The 22,791-nt window shown below is 46.6% G+C and overlaps 1 protein-coding gene across 2 annotated transcripts in view; it reads left to right on the forward strand.

Annotated features, from left to right (window-relative positions):
* LOC138759287 (putative uncharacterized protein MYH16) overlaps nucleotides 1-22,791 on the forward strand; it is a 115,977-nt gene that overhangs the window by 85,668 nt on the left and 7,518 nt on the right. For both annotated transcript variants that reach the window (XM_069929474.1, XM_069929475.1), the window contains 4 exons: nucleotides 7,892-7,995; nucleotides 13,018-13,210; nucleotides 17,747-17,950; nucleotides 20,459-20,584. In XM_069929474.1, the coding sequence (XP_069785575.1) occupies nucleotides 7,892-7,995; nucleotides 13,018-13,210; nucleotides 17,747-17,950; nucleotides 20,459-20,584 (627 nt within the window). The remainder of the gene's footprint in view (nucleotides 1-7,891; nucleotides 7,996-13,017; nucleotides 13,211-17,746; nucleotides 17,951-20,458; nucleotides 20,585-22,791) is intronic.

The following is a 22,791-nucleotide window of genomic DNA, read 5'->3' on the forward strand; positions in this document are numbered from 1 at the left end:
CCCTTTTACAATAGATAACCTTTCCTTTAGAGAATGGGAAAAAAACGGGATTAAAAGAATAGAAAATTGTTTTTCAGGAAATAGATTCTTATCCTTTGAACAAATGAATGATAAGTACAATATAAATGGAGATACAGCGCTGGCATATTACCAAATGAGATCCTACTTGAAGGATAAATTAGGAAGCAGTTTGAGTTTGCCAGAGGCAAGTAACCTTGAATATGTGATTACAGATACAATGATGATCAAAAGATTTATAACAAATATGTATATTAAACTGCAAGAAAAGGAGAATGAGGAAACAAATGGTAAAACTAAGCAAAAATGGGAACAAGATTTAAATATAAAGATAAAAAAGGAAACATGGGAGAAATTATGTTCTGGAACGATGAGAAATACAATAAATACGAGGCTATGTATGATACAATATAACTGGATACACAGACTATACATTACACCTCAAAAGTTAAATAAATGGGACCCAACAGTATCTGATAGATGTTTTCGATGTAAAAAAGAAATGGGAACAACAATTCATGCAATCTGGACATGTGAGAAAGTAAAAAAATTTTGGGAGGATCTCAACCAGATATTAAATAAAATAACAGAAAACAATATACCAAAGAATCCAGAGATCTTTCTCCTAATTAACATAAAAAACAAAGAATTTGGAATTGATTTGGAGGATGCACAAAAAAGATTTGTTAAGATAGCTCTAGCAGTAGCAAAAAAATGTATTATGTCAACCTGGAAATTGGAAGATAATTTGAAAATACAACAATGGTATATAGAAATGAATAAATGTATTCCATTAGAAAAAATAACATATAGTTTAAGAAATAATATTGAAATATTTGAACAAATATGGGAGCCTTACATTAAATACAATAGCGAAAACCTACCGGGGACAATCATTACCTAAGTTGATGGAAGGAGAAGGAAAGAAAAGAATGGACTCAGTAGAATTTCTGGTGTTTTTTTTTTGTTGAGTGACAACATTGTCTGACTGGTTTAATGTATCCTAGATTGTATACCTTAAATGGATGGGGGGGGGGGGGGTGGGGGGGGGTGGGTTGGGAGGGGGGGGGAGAAAATGTCACTGTATATGTGTGAAAAGGAAAAAGTGTGTATCATGGCTAATGTGATTTATGGTGTGAAAAATAAAAAATAAAAAAAAAACAGCAATTCATACATAGGGCTGCTCTTCATCATCCACAGCTCAGCCTTCAATATCATTATTCCCTCAGTGCTGGTCAAGAAGCTACAAACTGTAGGCCTCTGTACCCCCCACCCCACCCCACCTTGGCAACTGGATCCTTGAGTTTCTCATCAGAAGACAACAGTCAGTACGAATTGGAAAACGTCGTCTCCTCACTGATCATCAACACAGGCGCACCCCAAGGATGTGTGCTCAGCCCACCACTCTACTCATTACACACCATAACTATGTGGCCAGGAACAATTCCAATGCAATGACACCACAGTTGTCAGCAGAATCACAAATGGCAATGAGGAGGTGCACAGGAGGGAGATAGATCAGCTCGTGGAATGATGTTAACAGCAACAACCTGTGCTAAATGTCAGCAAAACCAAGGAGATAATTGTGGACTTAAGAAGAAAGTCAGGGGAACATGACCCAGTCCTCATTGAGGGATCAGTAATGGAGAGGGCCAGAAACTTCAAATTCCTGGGTGTCAACATCTTCGAGGATCTGTCCTAGACCCTCCACATTGATGCAATCACAAAGAAGGCCTACCAGCGGCTATACTATGTAAGGTGTTTGAGGAGATTCGGTATGTCACCGAAGACTCGAAAACTTCTACAGGTGTACCGTGGAGAGCATTCTGGCTGGTTGCATCACTGCCTGGTACGGAGGCGCCAACTCTCAGGCAGGAATGGGCTCCAGAGGGTTGTTAACTCGGCCTGTGACATCACAGACACCAGACTTCACTCCATTGACGACATCTACATGAAGCGGTGTCTTGAAAAAGCAGCCTCTATCCTCAAAGACACCTCACCATGCAGGCCACGCCCTCTTCACTCTGCTACCATCAGGGGGAAAAAGGTACAGTAGCCTAAAGACAAGCACAGGACAGCTTCTTCCCCACTGCCATCAGATTCCTGAATAATCAATGAACCAAAGACGCTGCCCTACTTTTTGTGCACAATTTTATTATTTATTGTTGTAAGATGGTTATAATAAGAATGCTGCCACAAAACAGCAAATTTTGTGACTTGTTCATGACAATAAATTCTGATTCTGACATAGTAGGGGAATTAAGGGTTATGGGGAAGGGGCAGGCAGGTGGATGCAAGTCCATTGCCAGATCAGCCATGATCTTATTAAACTGTGGGGCAGGCTCGACAGACCAGATGGCCACCTCCTGCTTCTATTTACGTTCTTAATCTAATTCTCTGATAACCAGCTACTTCATCTATGTATGCACAGTTGGCGCTCTTTGAGTTCTAACGGAGGCTTCGGTATTAATACAAAACATCTGATTTTGAATTGACTGCTCATTGGCGGTCTGGTCGCATTGACTTCACTGACATTTTGAGTCTAGTGCTTAATGGCTGGCTAATGTGATAATCTCCCAGAAATTTATTTTTGCTTTAACCAACTTGCAACTGGAATCTTATTTCCTTGTGATTTGCAATTCAAGAGCAATTGAGTACATCATAAGAAGGTGAACCAAAGCAGATTAGCTGGACTTAAGCTATGGCACTGATCAATCAATCAGTGTCAACGTCGACGCAGGAAGCCTTGGGCTGGTTTCCTTCTCGAGAATTGATGTCTTCAGTATTGGAGTTGGCAAGCGCGCATGCAACATTTAGCCGAGCGTATCCCAGATGTGGTAACATCATGAGGAAGAAATAAAGGGAAGTCCAGTTGAAGTCCTGCCCAACCCCATACCCAGCCAACATTGCAGAAGGTAATCATCACCCTTAGCCAAGTACCTGCTGAGAGTACTGGCTGCAACATAGGAAGTGGGGTGAGACAACTTCCCAGCTATCGTGGACCTCTGGGATGTCTGTTCAACGACTGTTGCAGCCTTGGTGCCTGCCTCCAGTGGGAAGCGTTTCCCAGGGATTTCATTAGGGAAAAAAAAACCAGCGCAACAAATCCAAACTTTTATCCTTATCACGACATGGGGCAATTCAGCCCATTACATTCTTATCCTTACCCGTGCAATTTTCCTTTGGCCACTTACTTACAGAAACCACTGAACCTTATATGGGTGGAAAGCAGAGAATGCTGGAAGACCCCAAAGGGGAGAAAGTGCAAACTCTTTGCATAGGGCAAATGAAGTCAGGATTGAATACATGTCCTGGGGCTGTGAGCTACCAGCACTGTTGTGCCCCTCACATCAGGCTGATTGCTTCCAATCAATCTCCTCTCCATCCTCAGAAAAGTGGGAGGAGACGTGGTCTGTTATACTATTGAACCAGCCCTTGTTCTTCACTGATATCACCAATTGGCTTTCACCAGTCCCTCCTGCCTCCAGGCCTCATCATAATGTGACTGTGTTAATGGCCTGGAGAGTTCAGGTGAGAGTGATTGCAGTATTCAACGCACTCCAGAAGCCCTAAAGTTAACTGGAAGACACAATTCCTAGACTCGCAGCTCACACAAGTTGGTTGTTGGCTGGTCCTCCCAACCCCAGCAGATCAGCAGGCCAGTGTCTGAAACCCAACCGTCTTTAGAAGTTTATCAATGACCTTCGTCCCATTGTAGAAGTGGGGATTTTCACTGAGGTTTGAAACCACTCAGATTGCCTCACAAAATGAACCAATCCCTCTCCTTGCAGCAAAAACAAATTCTTCCCTCCTCCCCTCTCCCCCTTCCGCAATGACGACTCCCTCCATGACTCCCTCATCTACTCCCTTCCCGCCTCTCACCACCACCCCCCACCACCCCATGACAGAAGGAGATTTTAATTATTATTTTTATTTAGACATAAGGCATGGAAACAGGCCCTTTTGACCCTCGAGCCCGTGCCGCCCAATTACATCCAATTAACCTAAAACCTGGTACATTTTGAAGGGTGGGAGGAAACCCACGCAGACACGGGGAGAACATACAAACTCCTTACAGACACCACCGGATTCGAACTCCGGTCGCCGACTCTATCGTAGCGTTGCGCTAACTGTGCTGTTAAGGCACTGGAAACGTTAATAGTGCAGGATGTGTCAGACAGTGACTATCTCCAACAGTTGAGTTACCTAACCATAATAATTCTTGACAATACCATTGCTGAGATCCCCACCATCTACATCCTGGGGAGGTAATACTGTAGTTAGAAGTCACTTAATTGGACCAACCAGATAAATCCTGTGGCTACAAGAGTAGTTCGGTCTGGATATCCAGTGGAGGGGGACTCCTGTCCCCACCACATAATATGACATTTACTGCTCATCCAGGCTACCCCGGGAACCTGCAAACTCTACCACTCGGAGGAACCAAGGCAACATCAGAAACTGAAGATTCCTTCCAAGAAGTACACCACCCTGGCTTACCAAATATCCTCATCACGACCAAGTCTAACTCTCCTACAGCACTGTGGCTACTCTTCCGTTCAACCCCGAGCCTGTTACTTCCCACGGACGCTGCGAGACCTGCTGAGCTCTTCCCGCGCATTTGCGTCGTGCTGCAGTTCCACAGCATCTGCTGACCTCATGTTCACCTCTTTCATCCAAGAGGCTGCAACACCTCAAGAAAACAGTTCGGCCCTTTCTCAAGGGGAATTAGGAGGGGCAGCAAACATTTGAGACAATGTTTTGGGTCTGAGTTCTTGTTTCAAACTTTACAATTGTCTATATCCCTTTAAATTTAGACATACACCACGGTAACGGCCCGAGTCCGTGCCGCCTAATTTACACCCAATTAACCTCCATCCCCAGTACATTTCGAGTGGTGGGAGGAAACCGGAGCCCCTGTGGAAACCGGCGCAGGCACAGGGAGAACGTACAAACTCCTTACTGACTGTGCGGGATTCGAAGCTCAGTCCTGATCTCTGGGGCTGTAAAGGCTTTGCACTAACCGTTACGCCAGCCGTGCTTCACCAAACCTGGCTTTTCCCCTCCTCCTCCCTGCATTGCCCTCAGGAGGTGTATGTCACTACGATCATGATCGGACACTAGAACGATTTTGATTCATGTTGGTGCAAGCCCCACTTTGAATAATTCAGGTGTAAAATCACAGCTTAGCTCCGCGCAACAATAGCAGTGGGATGCAAAGCAAAAGAGCTGATTCTCAGCTGCAAGATCCACTAGTTAACAGGTTCAGTAAACCAGAAGACACACAAACATTAGATGAACAAGCTGAGCATATCAAGCAGCAACATTTGGGATTTGGTTGCAGTGTGGAGATGCCTGTGCTGAATACTATAGAGTAAACTCCCTCAATCAACCGGCAGCCTCAAGCAACAGGCAAAAAATCGAGGAAAATAAATTTTTCTCCCACTGTTCGAAACGTACTGGGGGTGCAGGTTAATTGGGTATAAATTGGGAAATACGGACTCATGTCTTTAAAAAAAAGGATAAAATAAGTTTGAAATTGTACAAGTAAATATTCTCTGAAGTAACAAATAAACCTTTGGTGAAGATGGGAGCCAGCCTTGGTCGTGCTTTGCTCGTAGCAGCTGTTTGAATAAAGTTGTGTGAAATAGAGTTGCCCAGGACAAAGAGCTGGTTGATGCCATTGGGGTGACTCTTTTAAAGTATCTCCTTATGCCCGGTTAGTAAGAGTTGCCACAGTCAAAGACTTTATCTGTAAACTTGGGTGGGGGGCTGGGTTTGATTATCTATAAGGTTATTGTTCGTTTTTTGGGCGGCTCAGTGGAGGGGGAACCTACAGATGCAGTGACGGTTAAATGTTTTCAAAGAATGTGACTGAAAATATGGTAAAATACTTTAAGGTTTATATATTCATGCAAGTGAAGTTTGTTCAGTGTAAGTACAGTGTAGTATTTTTGTCTTTTAAATTGTTTATTCTAAATATAGGTGTATTAGTGAGACGTTGTAAGAGTGAGTGTCAAGCAACCAGAAAATACATTTATCCGGCATCTACCAATCCCCCATAGATGCCAGATACTAGGGGTTTTACTGTATTTGATTAGATTTTGGTATCTGTAAGAGCTATGTTTGAACACATGGCATCTTTACAAGAATCAGTCTAAATTTTAGTTAAATTTACAGGAGTAGCAATGTTCAAGTATATTTGCAGTAACGGCTTTGTATGAGAATTGTGGTGCAGTTGGTGGGGTCTTTGTTGTCTGGGGGGGGGGAGTCCCTTGCCTGAGGGTTGATAGTTAAACAAGAAAGTATTCCGATGCTGGGGTCAAGTGCAACCCGCAAATGTGCTGGAGAAACACAGCAGGTCATGCAGCATCCAGAGGAATAAAGGGTAACCAAAGGTTCCAGCATGGCCTCTTCACCAGGAAATATTCCTGATGGAGGGCTCAGGCCTGAAACTTTGGCTACCCTTTACTTCCTCTAGATCAGTGGTTCCCAACCTTTTTTATGCCCTGCACCCCTAAAATATTTTAATAAAGTAATAATTTATTTAAGAATAAAGGTGAAGGTGACCAAAACAAATCTGTCTAATCAATTTTTAATAATATATAAACAAAAATGAAACATATGGAAAAGAAACAATATTAGAACAAATTAAAAGTTGTATAAACCTAAATTTTCACCCATGCATGAAATGTCTTTAAAAACATTAAAGAACTAATGTACAAATGTTCAGAAGCCAATTTTAATTTAATGACTCTTGTTTCTGTTTATTGCTTAAGAGTATTTCAAAACGTGGCACTTTGTTGCTGACAGCAATCCGCACGTCTGCTTGGGCACCCAAGCGATTTCTAGATTTTGTCTTGATTGACAAAAGGGCCCTAAATCCAGACTCGCGTAAGTATGTCGTCGCGAAGGGGCTGAGCACAGTTAGAGCTTTTTCACCAAGTCTTGGAAATATGTCCATTGCCGAACACCAATATTGTTCCAAAGTTTTGCTTTCAAACTGCATTTCAAGAACACAATTTGTGCGCAGTTCAATAAGATCTTCCTTCAGCTCTTCATCATCCGACATATTATCCAAATTGAAGGAGTATGGATTTATTTAAAAAAAACTGAAATGTTATCTCGCACCCCCTGGAATGCTATCTCACACCCCTGGTTGGGAAACCCTGCTCTAGGTCAAACTGCCACCCAAACTCTCATTCCACCTTAAGGAATCCCTGTGCCATAAGTGCTCAGTGATTCGTAAGGGATGACTTAAGGTGGTATGTGAGTGGAAAGAAAAAGTTTGAAAACCACTGTTTTGATTGTACTTAATTCAATAACCGTTATGTGCACAGTTTCATAACTCCAAAGGAAATAGGCCAATAAACTTTTCTCAAGCAAAACATTGCAGTAACAATTGGGTCGAGAGCTGTGGTTCTCAACCTTTTTCCCCCCCACTCACGTATCACCTGAAGTAATCCCTTCCGAATCACAGAGCACTTATGGCATAGGGATTGCTTAAGGCAGTATGTGAGTGGAAAGAAAAACCACTTCCCTAGGTGCTGCATGAGTCTCTCCAGCAGATTTGTGTGTTGCTGAAGATTTATTTTTTTCAATGTGTTGTGTGTGTGAAGAGGTTATATTTTTACTGTTTGCTGCATGAGACCAGTGCAATGCACTTAAACGGGTACTTTTCCTCATCAATGTATCATGTTAAGCCGCTTTGCTTGAGGGTCGTGATGCATTTGCAGGCGATACCGAGCCTCAGAATACAGGGTAGTGAAAAGGCCCGCTGTACCCTCTGGCCTCCCTCACTCAGTCAGTGCTGATCCTGTCATTCAGTGCCAGCCAGCAGACCGCCTGCCATCTCAACTTTTCCCTGTTTCAGGCTGAAGAGAACAAGGTGGTGCGGCTGCAGCTCGAACTCACTCAAGTCAAGGCGGAGATTGATCGGAGGATCCAGGAGAAGGAGGAAGAGTTTGAAGCAACACGGTAACCTTATTCCCTTGTATTAATGTTGAACCAACAACTGCACTGAGCACAGCAATGTAAAATGTTGGGAGAACTAGCGGTGAAATGTTTAAAATTTAATAATTTAAATTTCAATGCTTTTTAAAATTTAAAATTCAGACATACAGCACGATAACAGGTCCCTGTGGCCCATAAGCCAGTGCCGCCATTTGACCTACAACCCCCTGGTACTTATTGAACGGTGGGTGGAAACCGGAGCCCCCCCCCCCCCCCTCGCAGGCATGGGGAGAACGTAGAAACTCCTTGCAGACAGTGGAGGATTCAAATCCTGGTCGCTGGCGCTGCAACAGCGTTGCATTAACCACTACACTAGATGTGCCTCTGGATTCTTTTGCCTGTTCAGGAAGAAGCTTGGGAGATGGGGGAGGAGTTAACCCATTCTTAATAACAATGGGATTGGTCATTAAACGTGGCCACAACTTGCCCTTGGACTACATCTTTAGTTGTCACTTCTCTTCAAAGTGGGAGGGAAATATTTTTTTAAATTTTGGTAGGATATTAAGGGAAAGGTGCTGAAATTTAGGTTCAAGTGTGGTCCAGAGTTTGGGAATTGTCACTCACTGAAACTTAATTTGATATGAAGATTATAGAACCACTATCTCATTGTGCAAAGCACCCAGGTTCCTCCCCCACCCGTCTGGTGGGAATTTGCAAGTTCTTCCAGCAGGGACTCTGGTTTCCTTCCACAGCCCAATGATATTAGAACCATAGAACACTACAGCTTTGACCAATCTATTCTGAGCCAAACTTGTTATGTCTAGCCCCATTGGCCTCCATCCAAACCAGAGATCACCATATTCCCGCCCCCCCCCAATCCATGAACCGACCCAAATTTTTCTTATTTGTCAAAATTGAGCCCGTGTTCACCACCTCAGCTGGCAGTTCGTTCCATGCTCTCACCGCTCTCTACATGAAGAATTACCTCCCAAGTCTGGCGTAGCGGTTAACACAATTGGGGCCAGGATTCGAATCATGTGCTGTCTGTAAGAAGTTTGTACGTTCCCCCTGCGTCTGTGTGGGGCTCCGGTTTCCTCCCACCAATTGAAACGAACCAGGGATGTGGGTTAATTTGATGCAAAATGGGCAGCATGAACTCAAGGCCTGTTACCGTGCTGAATGCCTAAATTTTTTTAAAAATCGATCTTCCCACTAAACATCTCACTTTTCACCCTTAACCCACGTCCTCCAGTTCTCGTCTCACCAAACCTCAATGAAAATTGTTGTTAATTTGTCACTGGGAATTGCTCTGGCGTAGTCATGGAGAGGTGGAATCTGGGTCAAGGTGGTGAGAGGTGGTTAGACAAGTACTTGTCTTTGTCTTGGCATAATAGGCCATGTGGAGAGGTTGAGACTAATACGGATGGGTGCCCACTGGTCAGTACAGACTAGTGGGCCGAGTGGCTGTAACCATGCTGTATGATTCTGACTCCAGTGTAAATGCATGGTTAGTGGTCAGCACTGATTCAGTGGCACAAGCACCAGTTTTAGTGCTGTATATCTGTGACTTTAGAAGCCTGTTCTCTGCCTAGCCTTCAAACGGTTGATGGAGGAGAATAGAGGGAGCATTCCACCTTACCCTGAAACAATAACTGGGGGAGATTAACTATGCCACAGTACCCACACCTCCAAACCTTGACCGCTTAAAACAATGGTTCTCGGCCCACAACTGCCCTCTCCTCCATCAACCCTTTCTGCTGCCTTGGAGAACCATCCACTCCTTTAAAGCACTTATCCCATCCCAGCCACACTCTCGTCTCCCTCCTCCCGTCACGAAGATGATTCACGAGCGTGAGAGATCACATGCCAGGGCAGTTTCTTTCCTGACATCACGCTGATCTCTCTCTCTCTCCGCACTTTGTACAGTGTTTTTTACTGTATTACAGATGGGTTGACTCACTGGATTTCATGCAAAGGAATTTTCTTACTGATGCACCTTTAATAATTCCAAAAACTAGAAGTTACTCCACCACAAACAGAGGGCATGTCTCATGTTGCTGACCCGAGCTTGTTCTGGGGGAGGGGTCATGGCGTTGCCGCCTTTATTAGGTGAATCAAGGGGGAGGACCCACGGGTGCAATCAGCAAGGGGTGGACCAGCCATACACACACAAACAGTATTAAACAATGGTTCCACCACACTCGCTGTACCTTGGAATATGGGACGGATTTGAACTGGAAGAAAAGTTGGTTGGGAGAAAGTAACAGACATTTAGAACCATAGCACACCACTTACAGAAACAGGGTCTTTGCCCCCGCCACCCCCCCCCCCCGATCCAGTCTATGCCGAACTATTATTTCTGCCTCTCGTCCCAGTGACCATAGCCCACAGCATGTTCTACACCTGGAGTCTTGAAGCTGAGCAGTTGCTGTCCTCGGATACACCTTACCACCCTGGGTAACGAATTCACAGTGGCTAATGTTCCCTTGACATGGGCTGAAAGGTGGAAGCAAGTTATCCCCCTTGCCCAAGGCTCTCAAGGTCACCATTGCCCAGGGAATGCTAATACAATGGATGTTGATAAATAAATATGGGCATTGGAACATGCAATTTGTATGAGAGCTATATCATTCTTGCTGCATTTGACAGCTCCTCGAATGAATCAACCTGCTCACTTTTTACGAGTGAAAACCTATTTCTAGTCTTTGCTCACATTTCTTTCCTTTTCTCTTCCATAACTTCTCGCGGAATCTGATCCCCCTTGCGGTGAGTATGCAGTACCAGCCTCTAATGCATTCGACAATTAGACACAAAACTACTGATGTGGAAACCCTCAAACAAAATGGCTGGAAGTAGTCAGTAGGGAAGGTAGCTCCCATGAAGAGAGAGAACGGATTCAATAGCTGCTATCCAGGGCCCTTGGACAGAGGTGGGGAGGAACAAAAATTAGTTACTTGTTCAGATGCGAAAATGGTGGGGGTGAGGGGGGAGTAGGATAATATCTCTAATAGGGTGAGGCCAAAGGATTATTCCAGCAGTCGCCATGTGAGCCGTGCCCAGCAGGGCAGGTTATACTAATGGAGAGAGAAAGGTTGAAATGAAATCGCAGACAGGTGCTGCTCCTCCGATTTTCCTCTGGAAAGATGAAGGATGAGAGGTGACATAATAGAGATTATGTAAGATTACGAGGGGCATAGAAAGGACTGCCAGAACCTTTTTTTTCCCCAGCTGGGGCAACAGGAGTAGAGGACACTTGTTTAAGGTGAGAGGAGGAAAGGGGAGACGTGGGATGTTTTTTTTTACACAGCACAAAACACAAAAATCTGCAGACACTGTGGTTGCAGTAAAAACAAACTGCAGGAGAAACTCAAAAGGTCAAGATATATAGCAAAGTTAAAAATGCATAACCGACGATTCGGGCTTGAGCCCTTTGTCGAGGTGTGATTTTTTTTTATACACAGAGTGGTGGGTGCCTGGAATGCCTTGCCAGGGCTGGTGGTGGTGGTGGAGGCTCGTAGAATGGGGACATTTAAACGGCACATGGAGGCGAGGAAGGGAAGGATTAGATAGTCATGGCAAAGAATTGCATGGGCCATCACAATGTCGTGGGCTGAAAGGCTTCGACTGTGGTGTAACGTTCTATTCTTGTGACCATCCAAGTGGGAAGGATTTGCATACAGGCAAAGGTGAGGTACTTCTGGGGGGCATTCTGAAAAAAATGGGGATTTTCCACAGGATCCGGAATTGAACCTTCTGGGAAATGTGGGTATGAGTTGGAAACTGTCTAGAAAGGAAGTATATAGCAGTCACATGGAAGTCTGACTCCCAACTAAACAGTACACAATGGAATATGGGGGTACAGAGTTGTATTCCCCTGGAGAAAATAACATACAATTTAAGGAGAAAATATGTCACATTCGTCAGGGTATGGAAGCCTACTTGTAACCTATAGGCACGCAGATCTAGTAACACTCCTAAACAGATTAAAATCCCTACTAATAGTGGACCAATTGAGATAAATGAAGTGGGTCAGGGCGCACATGCATGCTCTTGTTTCGTATCTTTTTCATTTTTATGATACTCTGGGTTTATATTTGGTTCCTTTAAGGGTTTGCGACTCTATAGATTTTTGTTTTTTTATGTTAGTTTAATTTACATAATCTTTTTCCTTGAGCTATTTGGGCATGGGAGGGAAGGGAGAGGGGTAGGTGGTGGGAATGGACTCTGAATGTAACATATCATTGTTGAGAAAGATTGCATTGTGGTTTTGGAAGAACAAAAATAAAATACGTACTCAAAAAAAAATTCACGCAGGATAGAAGGCACAGTTTTCGGGGTGGGGGAAGTCCTGGGCTCACGGGGCTGGCCAGGTTACAATTCGGGATGTAAACTGAGGGCATAGAGGATTTGAAGAGTTGCATTGGAGATGATGACCCCATGTTTGCTTGCACAGGAAGGGACTTTGAAAGGAAGCAACTTTAAGGCCCCAGAAGAAAATGTTGGGGTAGCAAAGGTAAAAATGCATAACCGACATTTCGGGCTTGAGCCCTACATCGAGGTATGGATTTTTTTTTTTACACAGAGTGGTGGGTGCCTGGAATGCCTTGCCACGGGTGGTGTGGAGGCTGGTAGAATGGGGACATTTAAACGAGCCATAGACGGCCACGTGGATGTGAGCTAGGGAAGGATTAGATTGTCGTGGAGAAGGATTACATGGGCCATCACATTGTCCTGGGATGAAAGACCTCACCTGTGGTGTAATGAAGCAAAGGAGTGCTGGGTGAATAGGACGAAGTATGATTGGGACACCAGCAACAGGGATTTGTGGAGTGTGGAAGTTGAGAGCCCCACCAAGGGGTTATCGCATTGTACAGTTATAAGTGTTTGTAATTAAAGCTGCTGGTTGAAAAATGTCTTCATCTGACAGCAAGTGGGGCTATTTTGTGTAGTTTGCTGGTTGAAAGAATATTAGGTTTACTTCAGTACTCAAGGTTCCTCGATTGCTGACACTTTGGTCACTGGAATGATTATGTTTTGCCTTTGTAGGAGGAACCATCAGCGGACCCTGGACTCCCTGCAGGCCAGTCTCGATGCCGAGGTGAAAGGCCGAGCAGAGGCATTGCGGGTGAGGAAGAAGCTTGAGAATGACCTCAATGAGCTGGAGGTTCAGCTGGACCAGAGCAACAAGAACAACAGTGAGTTACTGAAACTACTGAAGAAGTTGCAGCAACAAATGAAGGTGAGGCCAGCTCTCGGAGACCCGAGGGGGGTGGGATGGGTGGGGGTGGGGGGTGAGGGAGTCCACTGACTGGTGGGATTGGTACATCCCACAAGAGCAAAGCTAACGGGGTGGAGAGCAAAGAGGCAGGACATTTGGCCCATTATCTACACTCCCCAACACCTCATCGACACAAATGTGAATGCACTTCAGGTGTTGAACACAATAAAAACTCTCCCTTTAATATGTCAGGTGAACATAGAGAGTATTTTGCCCTGATTATGGGAATCGGCAATCAGGTTTAAACTAGTGGTTTTCAAACTGCCCCCACAACTCACATTCCACCTGAAACAATCCCTATGCCAAAAGTGCTCTGTGCTCTATGAGTGGAAAGAAAAAGTTTGAAAACCGCTGTTTTAATCGTATCTCATCGACTCGTTATGTGCACCGTTTCAGAGCTCCAGAGGAAATGGGCTAATGACAATTTTTCTCAAGCAAAATATTTCAGTAGCAATTGGGTCTAGAGCAGTGATTCTCAACCTTCCCTCTCACACACCACCTGAAGTAATCCCTTATCAATCACAGAGCACCGATGGCATAGGGATTACTTCAGGTGGAATCTGAGTTTAGGGGGCAGTTTGAAAACCACTGGTTTAAACTAAAGGGGGAAGGGTGGCGAGAGATTTAACAGAAACGCGTAAATATTTTTACACAGGGTTGTGGATGTCGGGACGGACTGCTGGAGGACATGGGTGGGGCAGGTTCTATTGCAACATTTAAGAGAAACAATGGACAGATAGAGAGGGCTATGTGGCAAAGCTAGGTAGGCGAGACTAGACTGGATGGGATGTTTTGGTCACGGTGGGCAAGTTGAGCCGAAGGACCTGTTTCCATGTTATATGACTTTATGATTCTTTGCCCGTCTCCCATTGTAGTATTTTCAGACTCCAGTCACTGAATGTACTGCACGCAGAAGCCAATTTGTGGGCAACAAGCCTTCCGCTTGTTGAGAGAACAGTCAGACCCACCCGTTCCCTGATTTATATGTAATCGAATTTTTTTTTTTTAAAAAAGGGCAGATGCTGGAAATCTGAAATAAAAGTGGTGGAAACACTCACCAAATCGGGTAGCATCTGAAGAAAGTGGAATAGGCTTTGGTGTTTCAGTTTGAAGATTTTTCTTTTATCATGGGAAGCTCTTCTTCCTGAAACGTTAGCTCTGCTTCTCTCTCTCCCCCTGACCTGCTAAGTGTTTCCAGGGATTTCTGCCATTTATTCCACTGATTGCACGTGTCAGCCGCGTGGAACACTGAATACTTTTCTTCTTTACCCCTATCTCTCTAGCACTGGTCTTGATCTCTTCCCCCTCCTGTGGTAAAGTCACATTCGTCGGAACTGGAGTTCAGATTGAAGTAAAGAGCTTGCACTTGTTCATTTGAAGCCTTCTCAAGCTCAGTGCGTCGAAGTGAAGCGGTATTTTGAAGAGAGGCAGCTGGTGTCACGGGGAGCATTCCTTTCCAAGGGTTCCATTTTCTCCAGCCTATCTTCCAACCTGACACGAGATGTTCTTAGCATGGCTTGCTTAGTGTGTGGTACCATGCACGCTGCTTCCTAGACTGTGCAGAATATGCTGGAAGTTCTTTGCTCCTCTGTTTTTTTTAAAAATTCTCTCAAAGCCTTCCCAAAAGCCAGTGCAAAGTCTTGGGTGGACGCTGATCCCATCCACAGCCATTCTGGAAACAACCAGTAGAGGGCCATCAAAACCCAATGAGCAGCTTGCGTTGCACCATCCCTGGTCTCTGATTCTATCCATTTCCTGTCACCAACCAACAGAGCCACTGCTTTCAAAATTCTGACTCAAGTTTGTGCCTTGTCAGTCTCTGGATGCCAAGTGCTACCCATTTATTTTTCCTAGAACATTTTAGTAACATTGCATTTAATCTGTTTTATGCATTATTGTTGGAGGAGATTTAATCATTCACTGCTATTAGTAGATCTCGGTTTATCGACCTGCAATGTTAACTCAGTTTCTGTCTCTGTTCTGTTGAACCTTTCCAGCATGTTCTGTTTTATTGTATGTCTAGACTACATGGAAAATGTAGGAGCTGGGAAAATTGGTCGCTCAAACCACTTGCAGATCTGGTCCCAGATTCCCCACCTCCCCCATGCTTCTTGGAAGCTCGCTGCATCTTGGAATGTCCCGTCACACTGACGCGGACTCATTTCCACCGGCAGGCTTCGATTTATATTTGATTGACCTGCTGCCATTGAGATGAAAGTTAAGTGCCATCATTACCGTAAGGATCCTTTTCGGTGAACTTGTTTAGTGATTTTTGAAAATACATCAGGGTAACAGGCCCTTCTGACCCATGAGCCCAATTAAACTACAACCTGTGTCGGATTTGAAGGGTGGGAGGAAACCCTCGCAGACATGGGAAGAACGCACAAACTCCTTACAGATGGATACGAACTCGGGACACTGGCGCTGTAATGGTGAGGCACTAATAGCTACACTCTAAATGCGGCTCGAATGTGGACCCAAAATGGGGTGTTTTGTGAACTTGCTGAATACTAAGCTTTTCATTGCGTTATGAGCCCAGAGGACCCCAAAATCCAGCAGCAATGGAAATTCACTAAGACAAATGGTTACTTAAACAAAAGTTGCTTTCAATTATTTTTAAACTTTAGGCACTTTCAGGTGCCGCATGTAAAGCCGCATGTTTAGGCAAGATGCGGCTGTTTTGAGGCCACCTGAATGTGCAGGAGGCACTCTTGAGGTGAGCTATGTAACCCTCCTCTGAGAGGGATAATCAGCTCAGCTCAGTGGCTCCCCCAGCCACCTGAATGTAGCTGTCTGAAAGCGGATGTTAAAGGGTCAGGCTGATAATCACAGCTGACACTGGGCAGGAGCCGGAGTGGGCTCAGAGCCGCATCCTGTGCAGCTGTGTCCTTCAGGTGGCCAGCGTTGCGCTTTAAACGCTACCACCTGAACAGCAATTTAAAGGGCCACTTCTGCTTCTTCAGATGCATTCTTAGCATAGAATGCACCTGGAAAAGCCTATTAACACAGGTTCAAACTTTAACTTAATACTATTAACAACTCACTTCTAATTCTAAGCGCACGTGTACGCAGTGTATGTATACATTCAGAAAAGTTCTTAGATTCACAATCCAATTTCACTTCTCACTCCTCCAAGTGCACCGGTTGCAGGCAATTCTTATTCTGTGCACAGAATTTAAAGTTTATGAATTTCACCAGGCTTTGATGCTTGAAAGGTAAATGGTTACTGCTCAGGAAGGTTCTTGTTGGTTTTCAGAGAGAGAGACTTGTTGCTCATTGGACACAAACTGATTCCTTCCGATCAGCCACGTCAGTGTCTTGACGAAGAAACTTGCCCCATCAAAGTTTTCCAGATGATAACCTCTTTTCTTTCAGATCACCACAGCGGTCCTTTTTGTTTCCCTTATTTCAAGTGAGACATTATACAGCCAGCCATCTCCTCTTGTATAGTCTACAAGGGCTTTGACCAGGCTGAACTAAGAACTTGCAACCTGTCTTCAAAATGGGGTTTTTCCACAAGCTTGCCAGCTTGTCCTGTTCCAGTCCCAGCTACTGCTGCTGAACTGTAGAAGTGAATTCTCTCTCTCTCTCACTCAAGAGAAAACCACATGACCCTCTTAGAACAGCAAACTGCCCTCAGACAGACTGCGACTCCCCTCCCTATCTAAGCCCTTCGTAATCTTATATGACCTCCATTACGTCACCTCTTGTCCTTTGCTGCTCCAAAGAAAATCAGAGGAGATGCAACTGTCTGCGATTTCATCTCATCTTTTCTCTCTCTTTTAGAGTCTGTTCCACTGCGTACGTCTCACATGCTGACTGCTTGAGTAATCCTTTGGTCTCACCCTATCGGAGATATTTATTTATCTAGCCTTTTATATTTATTATCTTGGTTTTCTGTGCTCATTTAATCCGAGTTATTCTAGTTAGTGCATCTTGCGTAAGCTGTGACTGCAGCAAGTAGGAATTTGAGTGTATCTCTACATTATACTGTGTATATGACAGTAAACTCGCCTTCTCATCTCTCTTGGAACTAGGATGGATGCCAAAGGTTATTATCAAAGCAGCAGGCGGATCTAGTGGTTCAATTTACACATACAGCACAGTATCAGGCCATTTCAGCCCACGTCTGTGCTGCCCCATTAACCTGCACCACTAGTGCGTTTCAAACGGTGGGAGGAAACCGGAGCCCCCCCTACTGGGAGAAAACCCATACAGACGTGGGGAGAACATACAAACTCCTTCCAGACAGCACAGAATGCGAACCCCCCGGTCCCGATTGCTTGCGCTGTAAAGGTGTTGCGCCAACCATGGAACAGGATCCGTGGAACTTGCTGTGTCTCTGGTGAGGGCGGTGGGCTGATGTGGAGGTTCGGAGGGGATGTGCTCTGAGGATTTGTGACCCTTTGCTGTGAGAGGTTGACCCCCCCCCCCCCACACCAGACCTCCATCCCTGCTGTGAGCCGGCGCGAAATGAGCTGTGCCCTTTGTACCCAGGACACGCAGAGCCAGATGGAGGAGGAAGGCCGGCACCATGAGGAGCTGCGGGAGCAGCACGCCCTGGTGGAGCGGCGCTGCGGCATTTTCTCCACCGAGCTGGAGGACGCGCGCGGCTCGCTGGAGGTGACCGAGCGCTCCCGCAAGCTGCTCGAGCACGAGCTGCTGGAGATGACGGAGAAGTTCAACGAGATTAACGCACAGGTGTGGAGCGCTGGGGGAGGGTGGGGGAAGCATCACAGAGACAGGTCTTTCACCCCACTTTTCCCGGACTGTACTGGTCTCCCCTCATATGCGAAGTCCATTACCCTACTCTGCTTTAGCTTGGTGCAACTTCTATACCTCTCTCAGCCCATGTGTCTGAGCTCCTGTTCCCACACCTTGTGAAAATGACAACCTCCCCTTGCCTCGTGTCTGTGTGAGATTTTTAAAAATCCCTGAAATGAAAGGAGCAGCTCTATCTGCTGAGTAGTTCCAAAACTTTTTTTAAATACAGCGTTGTGCTAACCGTGACTTGAACGATACCACCCCCCCCCGGGTTTGTTTTGCCTCTGTCTGCCGGTCACCCACATCGGGGGGAGAGAATTGTGACAATACTGTTCATCCACCGCCCCACCACTACCCCCTTCGTCCAGCCCTCGGACCCCTGGGCTCCCTCTTCAGTAGCTGGCGAAGCTGTAGGTGGGTGACAGAGGGACTTTGGCGCGTGCTGTTATTGGTGGGTAGGCTTGACGGCCGGTGCTGGGGGGGGGGTGGAATACAGGGCGGTGGGGATTAATGGACAGGTGGTGTGGGGGAGGGGGTTAATGGGCTGGTGGTGGGGGGGAGAATCAGGGAGGGGGTTAATGGGCAGGTGGTGGGGGAATAATTGGGGAGGGGGTTAATGGGCTGGTGGGAGAATCGTGGAGAGGGGTTAATGGGCTGGTGATGGTGGGTGAATCAGAGAGGGGGGTTAATGAGCTGGTGGTGGTGGGAAAATCGGGGAGGGATTGTTGGCTGGTCGTGTTGGGGGAGAATAGTTCAGGGAAGGAAGTGGGGAAAACTTTGAGAACTGGCATAATCAGAAAGCAGGCGAAAAGACCCTTCAACCCATTGAGTCTGCGCTGTTCATCCACCACCCTACCTCAGTTCATTATTCTCACACATCCCATGCTCATTCTGACACCCACCTACAAACTCGTGGCCAATTTCAAAGGCCAGTTCACCCCCTTCACCCCGACCCCCCCCCCCCACGCCTTTCAGAACAGCATGCTCACAGGGAGGACGTGTAAATTCCACAGCGATGGGCCTGGAGGATTTCAACCCAGCTGCGGTGAGGCATCGATTCCACGGACTGAAGGGCAGCTTCGTAATGAACTGCCCTTTGTCTGTCAAAACTCTGTGTGTTGCCTGCTGGGAATAGGCAAAGACCACTCTGCCCGTCCGACCTGTGCTGGTAGGCTTCACCGCTTACATTAGGGAGTCACAGGACCAAGCAATGCAGAAACAGGCCCTTCAGCCTGACTCATCCATGCTGACCAAGTTATCTACCAGAACCAGTCCTATTTTCCTGCCTTTTACCCAGCCCTCACTGAGTCTTTGGTGGCCATGTGGCAAGTGATCCACAATGCCTTTACCTATCAGAGGTATGTAAATTCAGGGCTCGCCGGGAGGGGAGAGCCAGATCCCAGATGAACCAGACCAAACTGCCCTTGGTCACCTGGAGAAGAATGAACTCCACTCGCCTAATGGCAGATGTCAGTGTCGAACACAGATCACCAGTTCCACTCATCGCACCAACCGTGCTGCGGAAAGGCTTGCATTCACCATTTACCAGAGACTACCGGAAGCTCCCCCTCATTTCCTCCCCAGCCCGCCACTTCCAAAACCAGTGGAAATGATCCCTGTGGCAACCCCTTGGTCTGTCATCCATGGTGTCTCGAACACCACTCCCCCTTTCCAGGCGGGCGATAAAGGGGAAGCCAGGAGGTCGCTGGCGGCCTCGACTCCCCAGGAAGTGCTGAGCAGCGGAAGCGGGTGCTGGGTAACACGGGCACTAGATCCTGCGTCTCTTCAGCTGTCCATCCTGCCTCTTCCCCATTCCCCAGGACTCTTTCTGTCCTGCCCCCGAACATTCTCAACAAGCAGGCTCCGTGAAGCAGAAGGTCCCAGTTAATGGAATGAAGGACTGGCTGTCACTGGTCCCAGGTTCGCGCCACTGCTTCCCACTAGCCGTCCTCTCACCTGCTGGGAATTAACTAGCTCCCTTCTCAATTCCTCCCAGAGACTGTATTGCCCCGGGAAACCTCCTTCACCCCTTAGGTCAGCCAGACAGAGGTGGGCCCACCACTCTTCCCCCCCCCCCCCCCCCCCACCACTGTGTGGATCACAGAGTTTGGGTTATGGAAATTCATCCGTACAGAATTCACAAATCACGACCCAACAATTGGAAACGAGGAATAAAATTCACTCCCATGAGAAACAAAAAGGGAAATAAATACGTTTATTGGTGGAAGATGGGACTTTGTGTTGCAGAATGCGACATGAACCATTTCCCAGGAACACAACATTGTTTCCCCTCTTCCCCCCAATAACAAAGGAGTCCCCTGTATCTGTACATGATGCCACACTACATCCGGGAGGGGGAGGGTGGGTCATGATCCTGGCCTGGTGGTGGGGGAGGAGTGTCCTGACTTTCCGGGGCACAGCTGACCAACCGTTCCTCCACTCCAGTACCAAGGGGCAACCGTTGTCAAGCGCAAGCTGGAGGCGGAATTGCAGCAACTCGTCACCGAGCATGAGGAGCTGGCCAACGAGTTCAGAGGCTCGGACGAGAAGGTGAAGAAGGCAGTGGGTGAGGTAAGAAGGGGCCCTGCGAGCTTTTGTATTGAATTGGTTTACTGATATCTTTATTTCACATACTATCCAGGCTCCTGGATGATGTGCAAAGCAGAAGTGTCAAGTTAGAGGGTAGCAGAGGGAAACTTCAGTTCCAAAATGTGTAAGGTCAGCACTGTTTTGCCGAAGAGATCAGAATTTTGGCCAGAACAGTTCCCATACTGAGATAATAAATGGAGAGGAAGGAGAACCAGCCATCTGGCCCGTCAAGCCTGTGCCACCATTCAGGATGGTTGGCTCATCTGGCCACGGATGCGGCTCCACCCGCCTGCCTGCTCCCCAGAACCGTTCATTCCCATACTATTCAAAAATCTAACTGGCCCTAAATGCATTCAACAAGGCTTCCTTGGGCAGAGAATTCCGCAGATTCACTCCTCTCTGGGAGAAACAGATTCTCCTCATCTCCGCCGTTAATCTACTCCTCTCAATCTTCAGGGTGACCTCGCCACTTTCACCAGTGGAAACCACTTCCTCATCTAATCCCTCCACATTTTCACGGCGCTAGAACATTTCCCCCGCACCCGATCCTTCTAAACTCTAGTGAGAACAGTGCCAGGCTCCACAACCCCCTCATTGCCAGACTCGCCTGACGTATCTAGATCGGACACCTTGCTGGTTGATGAGATGAGTTTTTCATTAATGTAGGTGGTGCCGTGAAGGGATCGAATGGAATATTTTGCACCTTGAGAATTCCATAGAATATACCGCCCCCGAAATCTTCTCTGAGATGAGGAAAAATTTCTTCAGTGGGTGGTGAATCTGGATTTTTTTTTTGCTAGAGACGGTTATGGTGGCCAAGTCATTGGGTCTGTTTGAAGTGGAAGATGGTGGCTTGTTAATGAGTAATGGTACCTAAGGCTATGGGGACTTTGGACTGGGGTCCTTGTTCATCATCAGGAGGGGCTTCCTCCTGCAACATTCTTGCCCAGCTGCTGTTGATATTACAAACCCGCTAACTCCCACAACTACCTGGATAAAATGTCCTCACACCCTGCCCCCTGCAAGGATTCCATCCCCTTCTGTTCCCAAGATGAGATTTTCCAGTCCAGAGCTTCCAAAATGCCCACCTTCTTCCATAAATGTGGCTTCCCCTCGACCACCATGGACACGGCCCTCTCCTCGACTCCCTGCTCATCTGCCCTGGTCCCCTCTGCCCCAGACGTAACAAAGCATAGAATCTCCCTCACCCTCACCCACCAGCCTCTGCATTATCCTCCGGAATTTCCAGACCCTCCCCTCTCTGCCTTCCGCAGGGACTGCTCCCCTCTGTGACTCCCTTGTGCATTCATCTCTTCCCACCAATTGTACACACTTTCACCCCACCCCCCCCCCCCAACTCTCGCACCTTCCACTTGCACCCATACCTCCCCCCCTCACCACAGTCCAGGTCCTTTCAAGTGAAGCAACACTTCACACATGTATCTGCTCCCTTTGTGGCCTTCTCTACATCAGAGAAGACTGGGAGATCGCTTCGCTGAGCACCTTCTCTCCGTCTGCACCAGTGACAGGGACCTCCCAGTGGCCAACCATTTCAATTCTGTGACATTCGCATCCCTGCCCACGGCCTTGTGCACTGTCCCACCAAGACCAAGGACAACAGCCGATGTTCCGTCTGGCGGTCTCCAGCCACATGGCATCAACATAGACTTTTTTGGTTTCTGCTAATCTGCTTCCCTCTTCCCTCTCCAGTTCTCCTCCTCTCATTAATCACTGCTGTCCCCTCCCTTCCCCATCTATCACCTCCTGCCTTTGCGATCACACCTTTTTTGTTCGGACACCTGCCGACATTCTCCCATACCTTGATGGAGGGCACAAGCCCGAAACTTCGGTTCTGTATTTTTAAACTTTGCTACGTAAAGGACACTGTTTGACCTCCTGAGTTTCATGTGTTTTTTAACTTCAACCACAGTGTCTGCGGATTTTCGTGTTTTACTGTTGTTGATCAGCAATGCTTTCACAGACCAAAGCAATGGGTCGTGACCCAGGGAGGTGAGGTGTTCTGACAGTCAGTCCTCGGTGAACCCTGTCCCCACCTCCGCTGCCACCAAGAAAAGGCTCCAAAAGGTTGGAAGGAAAACCAATTGCGGGATGGGATACAGAAAAGAAAGACGGCGGCTGGGATAGCGAAGGGAGAGTCAGAAACCCAGATCTCAAATCTCCCCCATCGT

This window comes from Narcine bancroftii, chromosome 3 (assembly GCF_036971445.1).
Source record: "Narcine bancroftii isolate sNarBan1 chromosome 3, sNarBan1.hap1, whole genome shotgun sequence".
Classification (NCBI taxonomy): domain Eukaryota; kingdom Metazoa; phylum Chordata; class Chondrichthyes; order Torpediniformes; family Narcinidae; genus Narcine; species Narcine bancroftii.